At 34.3% G+C, this 20,982-nt stretch overlaps 1 protein-coding gene across 1 annotated transcript; it reads right to left on the bottom strand.

Annotated features, from left to right (window-relative positions):
- Nucleotides 1-291: 291 nt before the first annotated feature.
- On the bottom strand, nt 292-3,229 carry LOC104723940 (putative chlorophyll(ide) b reductase NYC1, chloroplastic). The gene is made up of 10 exons (XM_010442368.2): nt 2,533-3,229; nt 2,323-2,401; nt 2,069-2,204; nt 1,893-1,967; nt 1,605-1,800; nt 1,439-1,507; nt 1,234-1,373; nt 1,030-1,152; nt 748-940; nt 292-675 (listed from the first exon to the last, which is right to left on the bottom strand). Exons 1-10 carry the CDS (start codon nt 2,830-2,832, stop codon nt 487-489), a joined length of 1,500 nt encoding a protein of 499 aa, XP_010440670.2. The 5' UTR covers nt 2,833-3,229; the 3' UTR covers nt 292-486.
- Nucleotides 3,230-20,982: the final 17,753 nt, after the last annotated feature.

Raw genomic sequence — 20,982 nt, 5'->3', positions numbered from 1 at the left:
AAAAAATTTGATATGTATTAATTGTTATAATTTGATTGGTTAGCTATTTTTACTGATGTGTGTATTGATATTGATGCATCCGATTATTGTTAACAAAACAGAACGCATACCCAACATAAATCCGCAACACAACTACTTGAAGAACCAAACAAACTAAACAAAAACTTGCAAGTACTTCTCAATCATTCCCAGACCAGACTTGTCAACTCCAAGATGATCAAGTTCTTTACTCTTCTTATTCATCCAATCATCCAGATATATATACTACTAATCATTCTGATTACTCTCATATATCGAACTTTTCAACCATTTCCATTATGCTGTCAACAACAAAACATTCTACAACTATAAATGACGTGTTTACATTTGTAACCAGAGAGACAGTATGATAGATGAACAGATCGGTTCTATTATATATAAAGCCTTTTATACATTACATATACGTTTAAATTTTTGTATAAACAACACATCCAGGATAGATGGTTGTCATGTGCCTGGAAAAGAGCTAGGTGTGGTGCTTTGTAGGATGATGAAAGCGCAAACAACAGAAAGAGAGAAAACAGACACCCAAGTATTCTCTGTGTACATCTCCATCGCGTCTGTTAATGATAACCTCGTCCTGTTCTCTGCCCAGTTCCTTAGTCTGTCTGCTTCCGCTGCATATAACGCCCGTCCCTGCAAACACATATCTTAGTAAAAATCGGAGAAAAAGACAAAAACTAACACTGAAATGAAACCTCTACTTACTTGGTCATCGAACCATCGGCCTCTCCTGAGCCAGGAAGTGACAATAGCTAACAATATCCGAGGAGGAGTCAGGTAATTGACAGCTTTTCCTGAACCTTTCACAACTCGCATGCGTGGTACCAGAGTTCTAGCTACTGTCTCAGGAAGCTCGCAGATTATGTTAAACATCTGCTTGTTTTTTATGCTCGAACCACTGGCAAAAAGGTTGGAAATTAACTAACTAAGTATTTGGTTTGTTTGTTACAACGCTTCAATCAAAACTCATACGTAAACTGTATATACCTGAGAAGAAGTTCGGTCAGAACCATGCCAGGGGATGCAGTGTGCAGACCAACCTTTAATTTTTGGCTTTCTTTCACAATAGACCCATGAAATTGCCTAAGTCCACATTTTGTTGACCCATATCTGCAAAAAAGAGCTCAAGACTCAGACAAATTTGTTCCAATTAGTTAGAGGTCAGTATCAAATGAATTTGATTTTACTTACACTGCTGTGAGAGGAGTGCTAGAACCCCCAGAACCAGCACCATCCATGTTAAAGATGTGCCCACCGTTGTGCTGTTTGCTCATCACATCCATCGCCCCTCGTGTACATAGAATCGATCCAATCAAATTTGTGGAGACAATCTAACAAAATTTCAATTACAATTAGTAGACTGAAATCAAGCTTTAGGTTCAAAAAGGACTTTTACCTGTTTGATATCTTCTTCAGTGAACTCGAGCAGCGGTCTAAAGCCTTTGTTAGTACCAGCATTGTTTATCTGTCCAAATTTGAATAAAGACAGAGTGAGTAAACATATGATCTAAAATACAAAAAGTTAGAACACGGTACGATGATATATATATATTTGTTTTTACCCATATGTTGATGGAACCAAGCTCTTTCACAGCAAAATTCGACAGCTTCTCAACGTCCTCGGGTTTGCAAACATCACAGGCAATACCAACTACCTTAGCATCACCCAGTTTCTTTCTAGCAGACTCACTAGCACTATTCATAATCTCTTTGAGATTTTGCTCAAGCTCTTTGACAGTCATATCAACAGATTCAGAACTGATTTCACACCAAAAAAAAAAAACACAAAGCATAAAGACTTCATTTCATGATAAGAACTCATCCATAATTTTCACTATCAATTTAGCAACCTGCGAGATGTGACAATGACTCTGTCTCCAGAGAGAAGAAACTCCCTAGCAAGAGCTTTCCCTAGTCCTCTCGTGCTAAAAACACCGATCAATAATAAAAAAAAAAAACACAAATCAGCTTCAAAAGAAAAACACAAAAGAAACAAGAATCAAACAATATGCAAAAACCATGTTACCTTCCAGTAATAACAACATTACGCGGACCGGCTCGGTAATGATCTTCCAAAACCATGTTGGAACCAATCATCGTTCCAATGATAATTCCACCAAGCCAACTATACCAAACCAATGAGTTCATCGAACCATCCCCACCTGTTTCATAAACAACACAAAAAAAAAAAACTCAGTCGAAAACAAAAGTTACAAACTTTCACACAAAAAAACAAAAATAAAACTTGTACAACAGTTTATATTTTTGGTACTAACTAACCTGATAATTGAAACCCAATCAATAGAATAGCTCCAGTACTTGTCATCGTCACTATATATCTCGCAATTTGAACAGCAATCTACAAATTAAAAAAAAAAAAAAAAAAAAAAAAAAAAAAAAAAAAAAACCAGAATTTTGCAAGTTATATTAGAGAACAAAAGAATGAAAAAAAACATAAAACAAAAAGGTAGAAACTTTAAAAAGGCTAACCGAAGAGAAGACCATCTCCAATTTCTCAACTTTGTGATTGTACTCATCTTTAGATAAGAACCCTAATTTACTAACACCTAAAACCCCAGATTTCAAAGAACTCCACAACCCATTCGATTTCTCAACCTTTCTTCTTCTTTCAACCTTTTTCTCACCCGAATCACTCTCACACCGATGCACACAAACCCTACTGTTACGTTCTCTGCAATTCAACCTTGACCCGACCCGTATCGGATCTCTGAAGAAGAGACGGTGCTCCAAGACTCGTGGGTACATTTGAATCTTCGTCAAAGAGGTCATAGCTGTAGAAGATGAGTTAGATTAGCTTTGAAACTCATGCAAAAGATAACTTAGAAAACAAGATAAAGGAAGGAGCTTTTGCTTAGGTTCTTGGGGACCCAAAAAGAAGATTGTTAGATAATTTTTTTAGCTTCGGATTCGTCGAAGACGTTAAATAGAGAGATCGGAGATTAGGAAGAAGAAGCGAGGAGGTGGGTTAAAGAAACAAGGAAGAGAAGTGTGATGGCCACACGTTACAGCAAACCTCATCTCATTAGCCTAACTGTGACACGTGTCATTTGGGTTTTTTTTTTTTTTTTTTTTTTTCGTATCTAAACTGCATGAAATCGGAATCGGATACGCGGAAGCAATAGCGTTTGGAAGTGAGGAAGCAAGTTTTTTTAAAAAACTAGAAAACGGGTACATGTTAGAAACGTTAAAATATATATAAATATATATATATCAAACATAAGTTTATATTAGAATAAAATATTTTAAACAACAAAATGCAATACATAATTAAATATAAAAACACAAAAGACACTTTATCATTTATATTAGACAAATCATCAATATTTAGAGGATCATTAGACATACTATGTGTCGTTAACATCAATATTTAACAGTTTAGATATTTTAAATTACTACATGAACTTCAGGATCACAATTAAACATACGATAGAACTCTTACAAATATGATTTTTTAAGAAGACATATTCTTGTATCTAATAAAAATAGTAAATATGAAAATTGGGTGATATTTATAGTTTATATATAATATAGCAGAAACAAGAATTAGGAAAGATAATTGAATTTTTATTTTGGTTAAGCAAAGTGGGCCTAAGAGTTAAATGCAAAAAAACACCACATGGAAGGAATTTATCTTTTTGTTGACAAAAAAAAAAGAAGGAAGTCATCTTCTTCGTTTAGATCTGGTCGGAATACAAAGAAATCACGATTCCGATTTGTTAGCTTATCACGATTCCAACTCGGAATCTGCGCTCCCATAACGTTTCCGACCACCACTTTTTGGGAATCGCGCTTCTCTTGCGATTCCGGACGATTCCAGATGCTTCTGTTTCCGGTTCTGATTCTGAACCGAGAATCGGAGCATTTTGGACGATTCCGTGTAACGTAGATTTGCATGTCTTTCACGATATTTTTCTCTCCTATGGGACGGATCAAAATTACTTGGGTTGATAAAATTACATTTGTTTTCACAGTTTGTGTTTATTTGAGTAGCATTACTAAAAAGTTACTCCCTATCGGATGTTTAACCAAAAATACACAGATTAAAAAATGTTTATTTTTCAAAAATTTAACCAATCACAAATAATATTATAAAATAAACAATATTAAATTAATTTAAAAATTGCATAGAAATTTGAAAACATCATATATTATGAAATAAAAAATATTCTCTAAAATATTTTATATTGTGAAACAAAATTTTTTTTTCTAAAACATCTTATATTATAGAACGAAGGAAGTATTATTTTACATCACTTTTTAAGATCACTTACTAAACCGACACATGAAGTTAAAAAAGTGGTTAAATAACGCATCACTACAAAGACTGATGCTAAAATTTTAAAATTAGAGTCACTTATAAAAAACCGATGCTAAAGTTTTAAAATTAGAGTCACTTATAAAAAAACCGATGCTAAAATATTAAAATCTGAGTAACTTACACCATGTTCAATGGAGCAACCCATCTCAGTTGTTCAAAATTAAACTAATCAAAGCAACACATTAAGAACTTTAAACAAAATCATTCTTACACTAGAGAATTCCAATTAAGATTGCTCAATCATTAAAATAATAGATTAATTATAGAATTAGGCATTTTTCAGAACTTTTTTGTCCAGACTTACAGAAACAAAGCTTTTAATTCGTACAAAAAATACAGAATTGCCCTCTTCACATAAATCATCTCTCGTTTTATCTCCGTCGTGAACAAATTTTTTCTTTTAGATTGTCAAATCGCCGTGAAGACAGACTTGCCGGCGTCGATGGTGAGTTTTGCCTTGATGATGGTTACATTACCATCGTTCAATGCTGGCGATTAAACCAATTATAACTTATTTTTTTTCTGGGATTTATCAATCGCAAAATATGTACTTTTCAAATTTGGATTAGATTTGAAGATGAACTGGAAGCTTTAATTCAATTAGTGTTTATGATTGGAATATTTGGGTTTAGTAGACATGATCTCCAAAGGGTTTAGCTTTCTTAATGAATTCATTAACAGATCTCCAAAAGGAAATAGATTGAATCCATGAATTTATGAAATATAAAAAATAAATTGATCGCATTGGAGATCTTTTGGCAGTGCTGGCCGTGTAGTGATTTGGTTTTTCAGAGGCCAAGGAAGTTGTGTTGAAAGTGATCAAGATGGTGATGATGGAGCATAGTGAGAAGCCATGGTTGTTATGGAAAAAAGAAGCGACAATTTTAATCGGCGTAGGAGAGGAAGGAGAAGATAAGAGACAAAGCCAAAACTGTCTTTAAGCCTAACCCAAAACTACCTAATTACGAGAGTATGCTCAATCATCTCCAAATTCAAAGTTTTGGTCCAACAAAGCCTCTTTCCTATAAATATCCCTTAAAATAATAAGTTTTTTAAAACAATTGTTTATTAATTATCTAATTTTAATAATCTAAAATAACAAAACAATTATTTAAATTACTTATATTACATTAAATAGAAAACAAAAAAAAATTTACATAATTTGAAATATCTAATATAATAAAGTAGGCTTACACCCTCTATGTAAGCTCTATCTATCTGCCACATGGTACCTCTGAATCTTTTGTTTAAATGGTTAATGGGCCACAAAAATATTTGACTTCCCAAAGCAAAACCGACAGAATCTCACAGTTCTCTCTTCTCCTCTTTCTCACCCCTCTCTCTTCCCCACCCATTCCCTCTTATCTGTTCAATTACCGCTGAAAACCCTAATTAATCTCACCTCCGTTTTCATGGTGTTTCGTTGAACAACAACAGAGATCTTAAATCAATATTTCGTTTGTAAAAAGATTATGTTAACGTCGTTAAAAATCATAACAATGAATATGATATGTGGGAAATTGGAAAATCGTGATAGTTCATATATTTTTTTAAGTATTTTTCTGGCAACGAAAAAAGTTCGTGTTTTTTTTCTGGCAAATATCAAATAAATCATGTATTTTTTTGGCATTTTTCTCTTTTTTGTTTCATCTTTCTAATTTAAAAATATAAGAAACACACTCTTCTATTTTTGATTATTATCATCTAATTTAAAAATATATAAGTTATTTTCATATTTAATTTGTTTGTGACATGGTACATATTATCATGTAATCTTCTTTTGAATTTATTTTTTGTGGTCTCTTTTTAATATTTTCTTACCTAAATATTTTATAAATTTTATATTATATAATATTTTCTAATTTCAGTTACTCTCTCCTTACTGGTCTATTTGGTATTTATTTTCTTAAACATATAATATTTATTTTTAATTAAACCTAAAATACAACATATTTAATCATATACATTAGTTCATACTTTAAATATACACTTTAGTACTAAATCGTAACTGAATTACATAAACTATGAATTGACTATTTGTTTTCTCCATTCACTTTCAGTTAAATACCCTAGCAATTATAATTATAACTCCTCTAAAATAATTTTTGAGAAATGTAACTTCCATCATTTCTTATCCTATAAATAATAATTCTCACATCCTCCTCAATCATATCTCAAATCCTAAATATTTTCTTTGTTTTTTTTGTTTTTAATGTTCTTGCATTGGTTGAAAGCTCAATGAAGATAATATTGTAAGAGTTTAATAATATATTTTACATTGTTCTCCATTTTATTTCTTCTTGCTTTTATGTACTTCTTTCTTTACTTTAGATGTTAGATTATTTCTTACATATTCATATATATATTTATTTTATTTGATTCTTAAAAATATGTAATGTTCTAACTTATAAGGAAAGACAAATTTGTAATATAATTATGAGATATCAAATCAATTTTTCTTAACTCTCTCTTACCTCTAACAAAATTGTAATACATTTTTTTAAGAATACTCATCATTATATTTAGTTTCTGATTAAACATATAATTACATAAAGATCATTAAGCTTTATTTATTTAATTCAAATATGTACTTCAAAAGGATTTCTCTATATCAAAAACAATATAATATTTCTATTTTCTGTCTAGCTTTTACTACAAAGATGAAACAATTATAACTAAATCTAGCAATATAAATTAAAATGAGGGTAATATAAAAAAGAGACTTAAAAGTAAAATTAATCTTTGGGAATTGTACTTTAAAGTTTTGCTTGCACTTCATATGATTTTATAGAGAATAATTTCGATTCTCTCATTTAATACTTTAGGTTATGTGTTAGCTTATATGGACAACTTAAATTAATATTTGAATATCATAGTTAATTTTCATTTATCATTTTTTTTAACCTCAAATCCTCAGAAAAACTAATGAAAATTATTATCAAAGTTAAATAATAAAAAACATAGAAAATCAAGAGATATGTATTTGTGATTATATTTAAATTAGTTATATATTATGAATTTATATGATTTTTTTTAAAATGTAAATTTCCTAAAGAAATTTAGATTTAGATTTTTTTTTGCTTTTTATGATTATGAAATAAAATTATATTAATTAACATAATTTATTATATATATAACAATCCGCGCATGCTTAGGATATAACCTAGTTAAACATATTTTACAAAACCAAATGTCTGGCACAGCAATTAATTGTCTGCAATTGCATACAAGAAACAACAAATCAAATATTTTTGAGTCATTTGCCAAGGAAGGCTTCTTGGGGAACAAGAGTTCATCGAGATTTGCTCTCAATGAGAGGAAAAAGAGCATGAGGTGAAGCGCGTAGCTGAGTCTAACAACGTCATTGAGAAGAGAACCAATGGAAGAGTCCAGTGGCGAAGTAGATGGCAGCGCACTAGATGACAAAGATCTTAGTTGCTGGGATCACATGTAATGGATCTTTGAGCTCGAATCCTGTTGGATGAACTACAGATTTACTCATCACAACACAAAACTCATAAACATGACAAAAAAAACAGAGAAGCAATAACCGATTTGGTGTAAGAGGACGGTTTTCTTACCATTGAAATGAAACGTGAAGGCTGTTACTATAAGGGCCTGACTGGTTCAACCGCATCGTTTGAAGTTGCGGTTGCGGGAGATTGCGGAAGCGAGTGATTGCGGTTTCAAGCGTTATTAAGCATTTTGGATGATTGGTTTAACATTTTAAAATGAGTGCGTTTGCGGGAGTTTACGACTAGTTGACCAGCGGGTGCAATAGCGGTTAAAACATAATAAATGTAATATATAATTATATAAATGTTTCTTTTTTAGTCATCATTAAGAGCAGAGAGTTCATCGGATCCCTCATTCCTCCTTTGACGTTTTGAATTCCAGATCTGAACGGAGACGAAGCAATTGAAGACATGGTGCTGGACAAGGTTCGAAACATATGACAACGGTTGCAAAAATTAGAGAAAAGCTTCAAAGGGTTAAAACTAAAGGAAGAAAATACGAATCAAGGAAGAAGAGGATGAAATGGATCCCAACGCCGGCGAGCAGCTGTTACACCGGTGCCGGAAAGCTTGTTCGATTTAATTCCCTCGATAGTCGTGCCTGAGAGGTTTTTATACGAAAGTCCCCCGATCCAACTTATCTTTAAAGTAATGCGCGAATGGTTCCTTTAATTCCACTTTCTCCTATAGTGACTCATTCCATATATTTTTTTCATGTAGATGTCTATTGGAAACATGATCTAAAAAATCTCTAATAGATTAGAAATTCTTGTAAATTAAAAAAATACATATTGAGTCATATCTTAATGACAAAAACAGTAATATATATATATATATATATATATATATATAGTTTTTGATATTACTATCATGTCTTAATCAAATATAGAGCTTTCTCTATGCTATCATATATTCAACAATAGCAATTTTACTTTGCTATTAATTGTGACATCTAATTTTGTAGAAAGTACAATTTACCATGGTTTTTGAATAATTTGATAAATTAAATGGGAAAAATATCATAGTTTTATTATATTTATATATTACAATGATACAAATGTTATAAAATATAATGCAAATATATATAATATTATTATATTATATATATAGTATGTGTGTGAAACGAGAGAGAGAAAAAAGGTACGTGAAAGAATTCATTCTTTGTTATTGTTATCTTACAGTTACAATGAAGCAAATGAACGTATATGTAAGAGTGAGAAATACACTTACTACTTAAGAAACTTGAAGAAGAAGTAAAAGATGAGATAAACATCACTAATGGATAAGTGATATAAATGGATAATCATTATCCATTCTTTATATTCTCTCTTGATTATCCATTATTACATACTGTTTCATTAAAAACTTTATTATTGAAAAACCGTATAGGATAAAATCTATGATAAGGAAAAAATAGTACAATGACACAATCTCCCTTTTGTAGCAGACAAGTTTTGTTTTTTTCACAGGTTTCGTAGATGACTCATATCGATCATTCTTTACTTCGAACAAACGAGTCTACTTTTCTTCATATCTTCTGTAGATGATCCATATCGATCATTCTTTTCATTTTCTAATCTAGTCGATATATGACAAAGATTTTGAAGAGAGATAGATCTTCACCATTGACATTCTTCTTTGAGATCGATATTTTGCGTGTTATTTGCTGCCTCGTTAAAAACCTTGTCATGGAAAAACCCAATGGGATAAAAACCATGATCAGGAAAAAAGAGTGCAACCACGCAAATCATCATATTCTCCCCCTGGAAGTATCATCTTCAAATCATGAATTTCGATCTCTGAAGATGCATTTTGAATGAAGTAGCAGGAAGCACCTTTGTAAGTACATCTGCTACATTGGTACTTGAGCTGATGTACTGGCTATCAACTTCCTTATTCTTCTCAAATTCTTGACCGTAAGAGAGGAATATATCTTGTCTTGTCGTTCTTGGTGTAGCTTCCTTTGATTTGGGCGACATATGCAACAAAGTCTTCAAACAGAGTTGTTGCCTTTCAGTTGCTTCTTGTTAATGGGTCCAAACCAGCATTAACTAGTTGATGCTGATCAAATCCTCAGTTCGAAGTTCTTCGTCAACATGTTACGAGGCTCCAATCTTAGGCAGATAACTATTGGTTGATGTTCAAGCATCATCTGAGCCATTAGGGATTCTCGATATGGCATATGAAGCACAACTATTTTGGCATGACTTAAATAAGCCACGGCCAAAGTCTATCATTGAAACGTCGCGAAGTTGTTGTTTTGCGATATATCTTTATATCGATCCGATATAAATCTTCCATCTACAAAACCAACTACACCAAACTTGGGGGATCCAAAATATATTAAACCCAAGTTAATCATACATTTGCAATAGAAGATACGTTTTAACTCATAATCAAAATCTACTCATAGAGAATGAGTTATATGATGCAAAGAGATTAGTAGAAAATGCTATGCATAATTCATAAGCTATATAAATGCTCGTCAGCATTTATATATGATCTTATATGACTATATATATATATATACAGTTATTGACTTCTTTTAGAAGTGATTAGTATAACATCTATTTCGATAGATGTTTAGTTTAGAATATCTGGAGACATTTTGTCTTTCCAAGATCTTTTATTCCAAATAACTCTTCAAGAGTTTTTGATGATGCTCAAAATCATCACTGTTATGGTATTTTAACAACACATGGCGCGACACACCAATTTTGTTATATATCATTATATCCTTTTGATGCTTGAACCACTAGTCCAAAAATTACTCGTTTTCATACGAGTTTGTATAGACTTGAATACCTCTTTTATTGGCCAATATATATCTCCATACGCTCACAAAGCGGAGATATATGATCCTCATTAATCACATTGCGCTATACAATTTATTGTTGACATGTATGTCTTTGGTTCCATATTTTCCGTAATAATATGGTTAATCGAGATCTCTTTAATCATTATGTAAATGATTTTATACAGGTACCTGATTTTGTTATTAACCATATCAATCGGTTTTTCTACTCCTCTTGAGAAGTATCTTGCTCCTCTTTAGGAGTCTTTGTGCTCCTCTCTGAGAGTCTATTAGCTCTTCTTAAAGAGTCTATCTACTCCTCTTTAAGAGTTCATTTGCTCCTCTTTTGAGAGTATAATCCTCTTTTTATTTTGCTCCTTTTTCTTTTAAGAACCAAAGTAGTCTATCACGTTTCTTATGTGTCATATACTTAGTATGTCATCCACCAGAGACATATTTTTATTGGAGCATTTCTAGCTGGGATGTGAGATTTTTTAGAACTATAAGTTCATATTTATTTAAGCGAGGATCAATCTGATATCTCATCCATCAACTTTTTGCATTTTATTTGCAGTACACATTTTGAATAGTGGTCTTTTGAACTTTTGAACAATCAAGTTCATATTCATTATATTCATTTGTTCAAAGATCCAAAATATTCTATGATTTCCCCAGAGTGATGGAATCTTTATCATCCAACATGATGATATGCAAATCTTGCAATAAGCACATCTCTCATAAGATGGCTTTAACATTATTAGAGCGGAGATTCATCTCCCGCATCTATATATTTCATCCTCTGTGGATGATATTTTTATGCGGTGTGGAGGAGCATTTTAAAATATATATCACACACCCATAAGATTCAAAATGAGAAATATTTGATCTTCAACCGTGAATATATAACATGGGAGAAATATTTCTTTATAAAATGTTGGCCTCATATATAATATTGACTACATGAAAAACTGCATGTTCCATGTTTTGACATGGAGATTAAATCACCAGGAACCGTTTTGTAATCTCTTGCGGTTGCGCTATGAATGATTCTAAAGCTCATTTCAAGAGTGAACATCATGGATGTTCCACTTTATTACATGCGACATATATATGTGATAAACTTAAAGGATATGACTTCACCATAGTTATATTGCTATGGGGTGTCAAATTCACCAAAGTTTATCGACTTATTGTCGATGTGGGATTCCTTTAAATTGATAAATCTTGGAGTTCATTCATCTCGTACTGAATCCCACATTAGGATCAACAACATACCAATTTCGGCTATGTCTATTATCTTAGATCCTTATAAGATGTGAAATTAGTATTACCCCCTCTCAAGATGATGACTTTTATGTCTATTCACCTTTGTCCAAATCTTATTTTTTTTGATCGGTTATATTTCGGGTTTAATTTGAGGATTTATCAAAAAAAAAAAAAAAAAAAAAATCAAACATCATATATATACAATGAGCTTGTTAATCCAAAAAGATGGTAAATGAGTCAACATTATATGATTCTGGAGGCATAGCCTACCTCAGAATTAAGGAGGAGGAATATAACCATCAACTCCATAAATAATTAATATAAATTTAAATAAATTTAAATAAACTTAAACATAAATTAGATGTTACCTGAAATATGAATGAAGTGCAGTGCTTACAACCTCATGAAATGTGAACGAGGACATGCAATATTTTTCAAAGAACTTTTGTTTCTCTGAACAAAAATCACAATGATTTTTAATATCATTGATTGACCGGGATGGCTTGACCGGTAATATTATACTTGAAGCATAAGAAAATTTCATATTTACTATTATTTTGCCATCTTTGTTTTTGCATGATATACACGCGTGTCTCCAATATGGCCGATCTTGCGATACCATATTTATTTATAGTCTCAACATAATAATTTGATTAAGACAAAATGTCTTTGAAACTCCATGAGTTTCTTTGAGACTTTGGAGAACACTAGACATCGATAATTATGAATCTGATGTCTACGGAAGTCGAGAGACTAACTCATCTAGACCTTCCAATTATGTTTGCACTGTCTACGATATATTGACATGTGCTTCATATATTCTCATCAAAGAAATATTTTTGATTTTACAGACATTTCATTGTCTTTAAATCTCATATAACACATATAGTTATTTTTTACTAATAAACGGAAGTAAATAAACAAACATATAAATGAAGAAAATAAAATAAGAGCTATAGCCTTATATATAAGAATTTAATAGACATAAATTTTCTTTGATCATAGATTAGGCATAACCTATCATATATAATGATCAATCCAGAAAAGATAAAGCCTTTTATTTGATCATTAATGAGGCAAAACCTCTACATGTATAACAATCAGTCCAGAAATGACATAGCCTTATATTTGATCGTATAGAAGGCAAAACCGATCTTTCCGGAAAGGACATAACCTTTTGTTAGATCGTGATAGAAGGGCGAAGCCTACCATATCAAATGATCAATCCAAATATTATATAGCTTTATATATGATCGTAAAGAAGGCAAAGCCTACCATATATAACGATATATCTATCCATAAAATACATAACTTTTATTTGATCGTGAAGGAGGCAGAGCCTACCATATATCTAACGATCTATCTATCCAGAAAAGACATAGCTTTTATTTGATCATGAAGGAGGCAAAACCTACTATATATCTAACGATCTATCCGGATATGATATTGAAACAAGTTTATTTTGTGGTGTGAATGATGATGTATGCAATGGTGAGATATGAATGGAATGATGGATGGGTTCCCTTATGCTATTGCAGTACAAGAGGTATCAATCCTAAATGAGTGTTTGTGAACAATTAAGATATGCATATGAATCTAAGTTAAGACAAATGTAAAGATTGTTTGTCACTAACAATCCTAGGAAGAAAATGTAAAATGCAGAAAATAAACTACAAGAACTAACAACTAGATGCAAATGAAACTGAATGATTGAAACAGTGATAAAGCAAGAACAGAAACAGAGACTACTACTAATGAACTAATGCAAGATAATTAATGAACTGAAAACTAAATGTATGCAACTGGAATGAAACAGGAATGAAACAAGACAAACACAAATCATAGACACAGAGTTCTGTGGATGAACTCGAGCAGCACTCGACCGAGTGTAGGTCGAGTGGGTGGTCGAGCTAGACTAGACGCAGAAACAGAGCAATGCAATAAAAACAGAGTAATGCTAAATCCAATCAAACAACAAGCAAGCAACAGGATTAAGACTAAGATTTCAATAAACAAAGAAGGTCCTGAGGATGGATTCATGGGATGAACTAATCATTGTGGTTATCTAACTTTGTCAACAAATCTCAAGCAAACTTTGAGCTAACCTCTAGACATATTAATCTAAGACAAGTTTCTCCCACTCTCATGGTCAAGAAACAATCAAACCTATGCAATTCTAGACTTGTTCTCACACAGTAAAGAATCTACACAAGCAGGCATTAAGCAATACATCTCAAACCAAACAAGACCTCTAATCTCTTAGCAAGCCTAATGGTAAGCTCTAGATCTAGCCTTATCTATGCTTCCTAAACATTGGTGTGATGCTAAGAAGCTTGAAATCAGACTCTACCCTCTCAGATATAGAATCAGCATTAAGATCATCTACCCTAGAAGAGATCTACAACAATCAAGCTTGACCAAGTCACACAAACCACAAGATCAATCCATCCTAACCCATCCTCAAGATCCTAAGGAAACTACTCACAACAATACATGGTGATCAAAGCCAAAAACCCAGAAAATATTGAAACTTGCATTATTAGAAAGATTAAACAAAGATCTTCAATATTGATGAAAGGATGAAACTCAAATTCTCAATATCTTGAAAGTTATAGAACCAACAAAATATAAGAATCTAGTCTTCTTTCATAAGGAAGTACAAGATCTTAAAAATAAAAATGCAAAAGGAATAAAACTAAAAAAAGTAAAAACTAGGTTTAGGGAATATCTAAAAAGTTGCACACTTTGGTGGCTGCATGTACAAGGCCTTATATAGGTGAGGAGGTGGAAGCCCTAAAAATAGAAAAAGTCAAAGTAGTCAACGACTCGGTCAACTCGACCAGTGCTCGGTCGAGTCCATGGTCGAGCTGGCTTCTCTCGTGCACACTCCACTCGGTCGAGTCCATCTACCCACTCGGTCGAGTGCTTGGTCGAGTTGGACTCTGGACCTTGGTTCTTTAGCCTTAACTCTCTTGCTTTCCCTTCAAGATTGCTTCACTTCTCCTCAGGATTGTTTCCATGCTCCTTAAGCTCCAAAATCACCTGTTTATGCATGAAAAGATGCAAATGCAATGCAACTAAACTCTAATGCATGATTAGTCCTAAAGCTACACAATAATGATGAAAATGGCTAGCAAAAGATGCAAAAGATGTGAATAAACTAAGGGAAAACATGGTAAAATATATGAACATCAACACCCCCAAACTTAGTCTTTGCTTGCCCTCAAGCAAATAAACAAGACATAAGAAGGTAGATGAGGTTTGAAAGTGGGATCTCAGCTCCTAAAGCTTGCAAATAGACCATCTAGAATCAATGTCCAAGTTACTAATACTATGATGCAAGTTGAATGAGCTGGAATTAAAAATTTTAGACAAGCATTTCACAACCTTTACTGATTTAAGCCTTAGATATCCACATGCATTCAAATCAACCAATTCCTTTAACATTCATTAATCAAGAACATGAATCAATTCTATGCAATGCTTAAACTCATTTGGCTTGGTAATAAAGGGTTTTGAGACAATGATGGTCTCTTTTTTTTTTAGAGTGGGGCTTGTCAATATCAAGGTTCTCTCATAAAAATGGATTGAGCTTTAGAAGAATGCTAAAGGTAAGAACACCTAGACACATACAAGAATAAAGCCTTGTCTACCCAAAGGTACCCAAAGTGTTTATCCTATCAATCTAAACCCAAATGATCATAGTGCTACCCTTTAACTTCTTCTTTTCTCTTTCACCCTTTTCTCTTTTGGTTTTCAAGTCTTAGGAGAGGTTTCTTAATTGATCTTTCTAGTGGAATGGGAATTTTTTTCTTATTGCTATGGTTCTCTTTTCTTCTTATTCTTAAGACATATAAGCTTTTTGCTAAACTTCACTTTGCTTTCTTTTCTTTTCTTTAACTAGAACCATCTTAGATAACAATTTTTACTTCCCATCCTTTCACTAGACTTTAGCTTTTGCTTAAACTCATTCCCCTCCTAAAGACTCTACCCCATTTTTTTTTTTTTTTTTTTTTCTCTTTCTCTTTTCTTTCTTTTCTTTTCAAAACAGCCAAGTCCCAAACCCAACAAGTGAACCACCTAGTCCTATCTAGTTTGAAAAATGCAAACTAGAACTACACAAGGTTTTACTCTTGTCAGTTCAAACCTAACACTTTCTACCAAGCTCAATCCCAAAAATAGGCCTCACACACACAAGAATAAACATGGCTTGAAAGAAGGTTTGGTTAGGGGTAGGGAAACTGATTTAAAAGTGAAATCAGCTACTTGGATCAACAAGAGTGGCAAAAGGAGAAAGATGATCCAAATAAGTATATGGTATCCATGAGTTTAAAGCAATGCATACATTGATAATTAACAGTCAATATTAGGTTCTTATAGATAGGAAATGGCATCAAATCACAACATGCTTCAATTTAGACCAAATGCAATTCAGGAATTCAAGGCTTGGTTCAATCTTATGCTTCTAACCACTCAACTAGCATCAAAGTACTATTAACTTGGGCATTGATCCTAGTCTAGTGAATTAAGCAAGCTAACAAGGAAAAACTCATCATAGATCCCTAATGCAAACAGTCCTATATGATAAACAAAATACTTAAATATGCAATGCAAACTACATGAACACTCTTTTTTTATAAAGATTTTTGCAAAAAATTTTCAAATTTTTATGGTTTTCCTATGCCTTAGATGATTATGCAAGTGCTAACATGATGATGATAAAAAATTGAAATAAGAAAACAAAACACAACATCAAATGTTATCTCAAACCCTCCCCCAAACTTAAATCACACAGTCCCTTGTGTGAAAGAAATTTGCTTGAGGTTTCAAGACTTAAAACAAAACACAACATATGAAATGCTATGGTATATACAATGGTAAGGTGATAATGTTACCTCAAGGATTGGAGAAGAAGCTGTCCACATCCTCCTGCATACTATCAAAGGTGTAGCTGGGGTCCTGCTGGTGACTGGAGGAAGGTGATTGGGGCAGCTCGACAATGCCAATCGACCGTGACTCGGTCGAGTGCATGTCCGAGTGGGGGGTCGAGCTGGACCGCGAGTCTCCGTTAGCTGTCCCTTCCTGTTCTATTCAGACTCCCTAGCTTGCCTAACCATGAAAATACGAAAGCAAAAATCAAAATACTAAAATTCCAAGGCAATATGTACAGAGATACCTTAGGGATTTCCTCCCTAGTGAGCTTGTTTAAAGTCACTAAGCTTGACTTTGATGCCTTTTCATGATTGAGGAGCATCCTTGAGAAGCATTGTGCACTTCTCATGAGTTTCCTTCTCCCCTAAATACTTCTTAACTCTCTGACCATTGACTGTAAATTCACTCCCATCCTTGTTGAGAAGTGTTACAGCTCCATAAGGTAGGATCTCTTTGACTTCAAAAGGGCCTCCCCATCTACTTTTTAGCTTCCCAGGGAATAACTTGAGTCTTGAATTGTAGAGCAAAGCCTGGTCTCCAGCCTTTAGGTCCTTGATAAGAATCTTCTTATCATGGAAGGCTTTGGTTCTCTCCTTGTAGATTTTGGAATTTTCATAAGCTTCCAATCTGATTTCCTCAAGCTCATGCAGATCAAGGCTTCTCTTGGCTTGTGCTGTTTCTAGATCCAAGTTCAAGAGTTTTATTGCCCAGAGAGCCTTGTACTCAACTTCAACTGGGAGGTGGCAAGACTTGCCATACACAAGCTGGAATGGGGTTCTTCCTATTGGTGTTTTGAAAGCTGTCCTATATGCCCAAAGTGTTTCATCAAGTTTAGTAGACCAATCCTTTCTTGTTGCTCCCACTATTCTTGACAGAATGGCCTTGATCTGCTTATTGGAAACTTCAACTTGCCCACTAGTTTGGGGATGATAAGCTGTAGACACTTTGTGCTTAACCCCATACTTCTTTAGCATTCCTTCAAAGATTTTGTTGATGAAGTGTGTTCCTCCATCACTTATCACAGCCCTTGGAATTCCATACCTTGGGAAGATTATTGATTTGAAGAGCTTAAGGACTACCTTGTGGTAATTAGTGGGGCTAGCAATGGCTTCTACCCACTTTGAGACATAGTCCACTGCCACAAGTATGTAGACATTCCCATTTGAAGGAGGGTTACAAGGTCCCATGAAATCAATTCCCCACACATCAAATATCTCAACTTCAAGGATTGGATTCTGTGGCATCTCATTCCTCCTTGTGATGTTCCCCATTCTTTGGCAAGCATCACACTTTGTAATGAACTTGTGAGTATCCTTGAATAAAGTAGGCCACCATAGGCCAGCTTGTAAGACTTTCTGGGCTGTCTTGAAAGTTGCAAAATGTCCTCCATAAGCAGAACCATGACAATGTCCCAACACTCCTTCTACTTCACTTTCTGCTATGCATCTTCTAAACAACCCATCTGACCCCTTTTTGTAGAGATAAGGTTCATCCCAATAGTATCCATTTATGTCCACTGGGATTTCCTCACACACCTTGTAGTTGACTATATCAGCATACCAAGGTAGATCCTCACTCTCAAGTGCCAACCACTCCTCCATCTGCTCCTGCTCGATCGGGTCACCAAACTCACACGGTCGAGTGCCTGCTCGAGTTGGTGGTCAAGCTGGCTGTCGGGTTGTTCCAAGTAGCATCAGTTTCTCCTCAGGCATTGAGTCATCAATTGGAATCTCCTCCTCTATCCTCATCCTTGATAAATGATCAGCTACTCCATTCTCTATCCCTTTCTTATCAACTATTTCCATGTCAAATTCTTGGAGAAGCAAAATCCACCTCAACAGCCTTGGTTTGGTGTCTTTCTTTGAGTAGATGTGCCTCAAGGCAGCATGATCAGTGTACACAATCACCTTGGATCCTACCAAGTAGCTTCTGAATTTTTCAAAAGCAAATACCACTGCTAGGAGTTCCTTTTCTGTTGTTGAGTATCTTCCTTGAGTTTCATCCAAGGTTCTACTTGCATAGTGAATCACATGCAGCTTCTTATCTTTTTTCTGTCCTAGAACTGCTCCTACTGCAAAGTCTGAAGCATCACACATGATCTCAAATGGAAGATCCCAGTTTGGTGCTTGGACTATTGGGGCTGAAATCAAAGCAGCCTTGATCTCCTTGAATGCTTTCAAGCAATCTTCATCAAAATTAAACTCAGTCTCCTTACAAAGAAATCTTGTCAATGGCCTAGCTATCTTTGAGAAGTCCTTGATGAACCTCCTATAGAACCCAGCATGGCCAAGGAAGCTTTTTATGTCCTTGACTGTTTTTGGTGGTTGAAGTTGAACCATAACTTCAATCTTTGCCTTGTCAACTTCAATTCCCTTCTCTGAAATCTTATGACCAAGGACTATCCCTTCTTCAACCATGAAGTGACACTTTTCCCAATTCAAAACCAGGTTTGTCTCCTCACATCTCTTTAAGACCCTGCATAGATTAGCAAGACAAGAAGAGAAAGAATCTCCATAGACAGAGAAGTCATCCATAAAAACTTCAACCACATCCTCAATGAGATCAGAGAAGATTGACATCATGCACCTTTGAAAGGTAGCTGGAGCATTACATAATCCAAATGGCATCCTCCTATATGCAAAGGTACCATATGGACATGTGAATGTTGTCTTCTCTTGATCATTAGGATGAATAGGAATTTGGAAAAATCCAGAGTATCCATCCAAGAAACAGTAATGAGTGTGATTGGCTAATCTTTCCAACATTTGATCAATGAAAGGAAGAGGAAAATGATCTTTCCTAGTTGCTGAATTTAGTTTCCTATAGTCAATGCACATCCTATGACCTGTTATGGTTCTAGTTGGAATTAACTCATCTTGATCATTCTTTACTACAGTGATTCCTCCTTTTTTAGGGACACAATGGACTGGTGAAACCCAAGTACTATCAGAAATAGGATAGATTACTCCAGCATCAAGCAACTTAAGGATCTCCTTTTTGACTACTTCCTTTAAGTTGGGGTTTAACCTTCTTTGGGGTTCAATGCTAGAATAAGATTCATTTTCAAGGTGAATTCTATGCATGCAGAGGCTAGGTGAAAGTCCTTGAATGTCATCTAAAGTATAACCAATGGCTTCTCTATACTTCCTCAATTCAACAACTAGCAAGTCAAGTTCATTCTCACTCAATTTAGCATTAACTATTACTGGATAAGTAGAGTTCTTACCAAGAAAAACGTACCTTAGCCCAGATGGAAGAGGTTTTAGCTCTACTTTTGGTGCTTTCAACTCAGACCAGTCATCTCTAGAGGATTCAGCAGTGCACTCGGTCGAGTGGGTCCTGCACTCGGTCGAGTGCGTGGTCGAGTGGGTAGTCGAGCTGTCTGTATTTGCTACTTGAACTGACCAAACTTCCTCCCTCAATGCTGGTAATCCCTCAAAAATCTCTGGATGGTCTGATTCCTTACATGAATCCAATATCTCTTCATAGGCCTTGGTCTCTTTATAGATGAACCCTTCCTCTCCACTTTTGGTCAAGGCAGTCCTAAGATGATCTTGTTCTGCTAGTTCTTCCATTAGTTCTCCTGTCAGCTTATCCAGCTCTTCAGTCCAAAAGACTTGTCCCCCAATTGTTGGTTTCTTCATAGCCTCCACAATATCAAATGTCATTTTGAGGTCATCTCCCAAGTTGAGATCAATCTTCCCTTCTCTCACATCTATTATTGCTCCTGCTGTAGCAAGGAAAGGTCTTCCCAAAATCAAAGGATCTTTTGGCTCTTCATCCATTTCCAAGACTACAAAATCTGTTGGGACTTCTACTGCTCCAATTCTAACAGGTAGATCTTCCAAAACACCATGTGGTAGTCTTATTGATCTATCAGCTAAGATCAAAGATATATTGCATGGTTTATACCTTGTAAATCCAAGGCGCCTTGCAACTGTCAAAGGCATGAGGCTCACTGAGGCTCCCAAATCACAAAGGCATCTGTTGAAAGTCAAAGGTCCTATTGAGCAAGGTATAGTGAAGGAGCCTGAATCTCTCAACTTTTGAGGGTTCACTTGCTTTTGGATTATGGCACTACACTCATGGCTAAG

Source organism: Camelina sativa, chromosome 11 (genome assembly GCF_030686135.1).
Source record: "Camelina sativa cultivar CO46 ecotype springtype chromosome 11, ASM3068613v1".
Taxonomy (NCBI): domain Eukaryota; kingdom Viridiplantae; phylum Streptophyta; class Magnoliopsida; order Brassicales; family Brassicaceae; genus Camelina; species Camelina sativa.
The sequence above is the reverse complement of the archived record's forward strand: the minus strand, read 5'-3'. Positions and strand labels throughout refer to the sequence as shown.

Coding starts and splice junctions, on each gene's coding strand:
- LOC104723940 (XM_010442368.2), bottom strand. CDS start 2,832: ATGACCTCTTTGACGAAGATTCAAATGTACCCACGAGTCTTGGAGCAC. Junction 2,402..2,532: donor TGGAGATGGTCTTCTCTTCG/GTTAGCCTTTTT, acceptor TTTAATTTGTAG/ATTGCTGTTCAAATTGCGAG. Junction 1,801..1,892: donor GTCATTGTCACATCTCGCAG/GTTGCTAAATTG, acceptor GTGTGAAATCAG/TTCTGAATCTGTTGATATGA.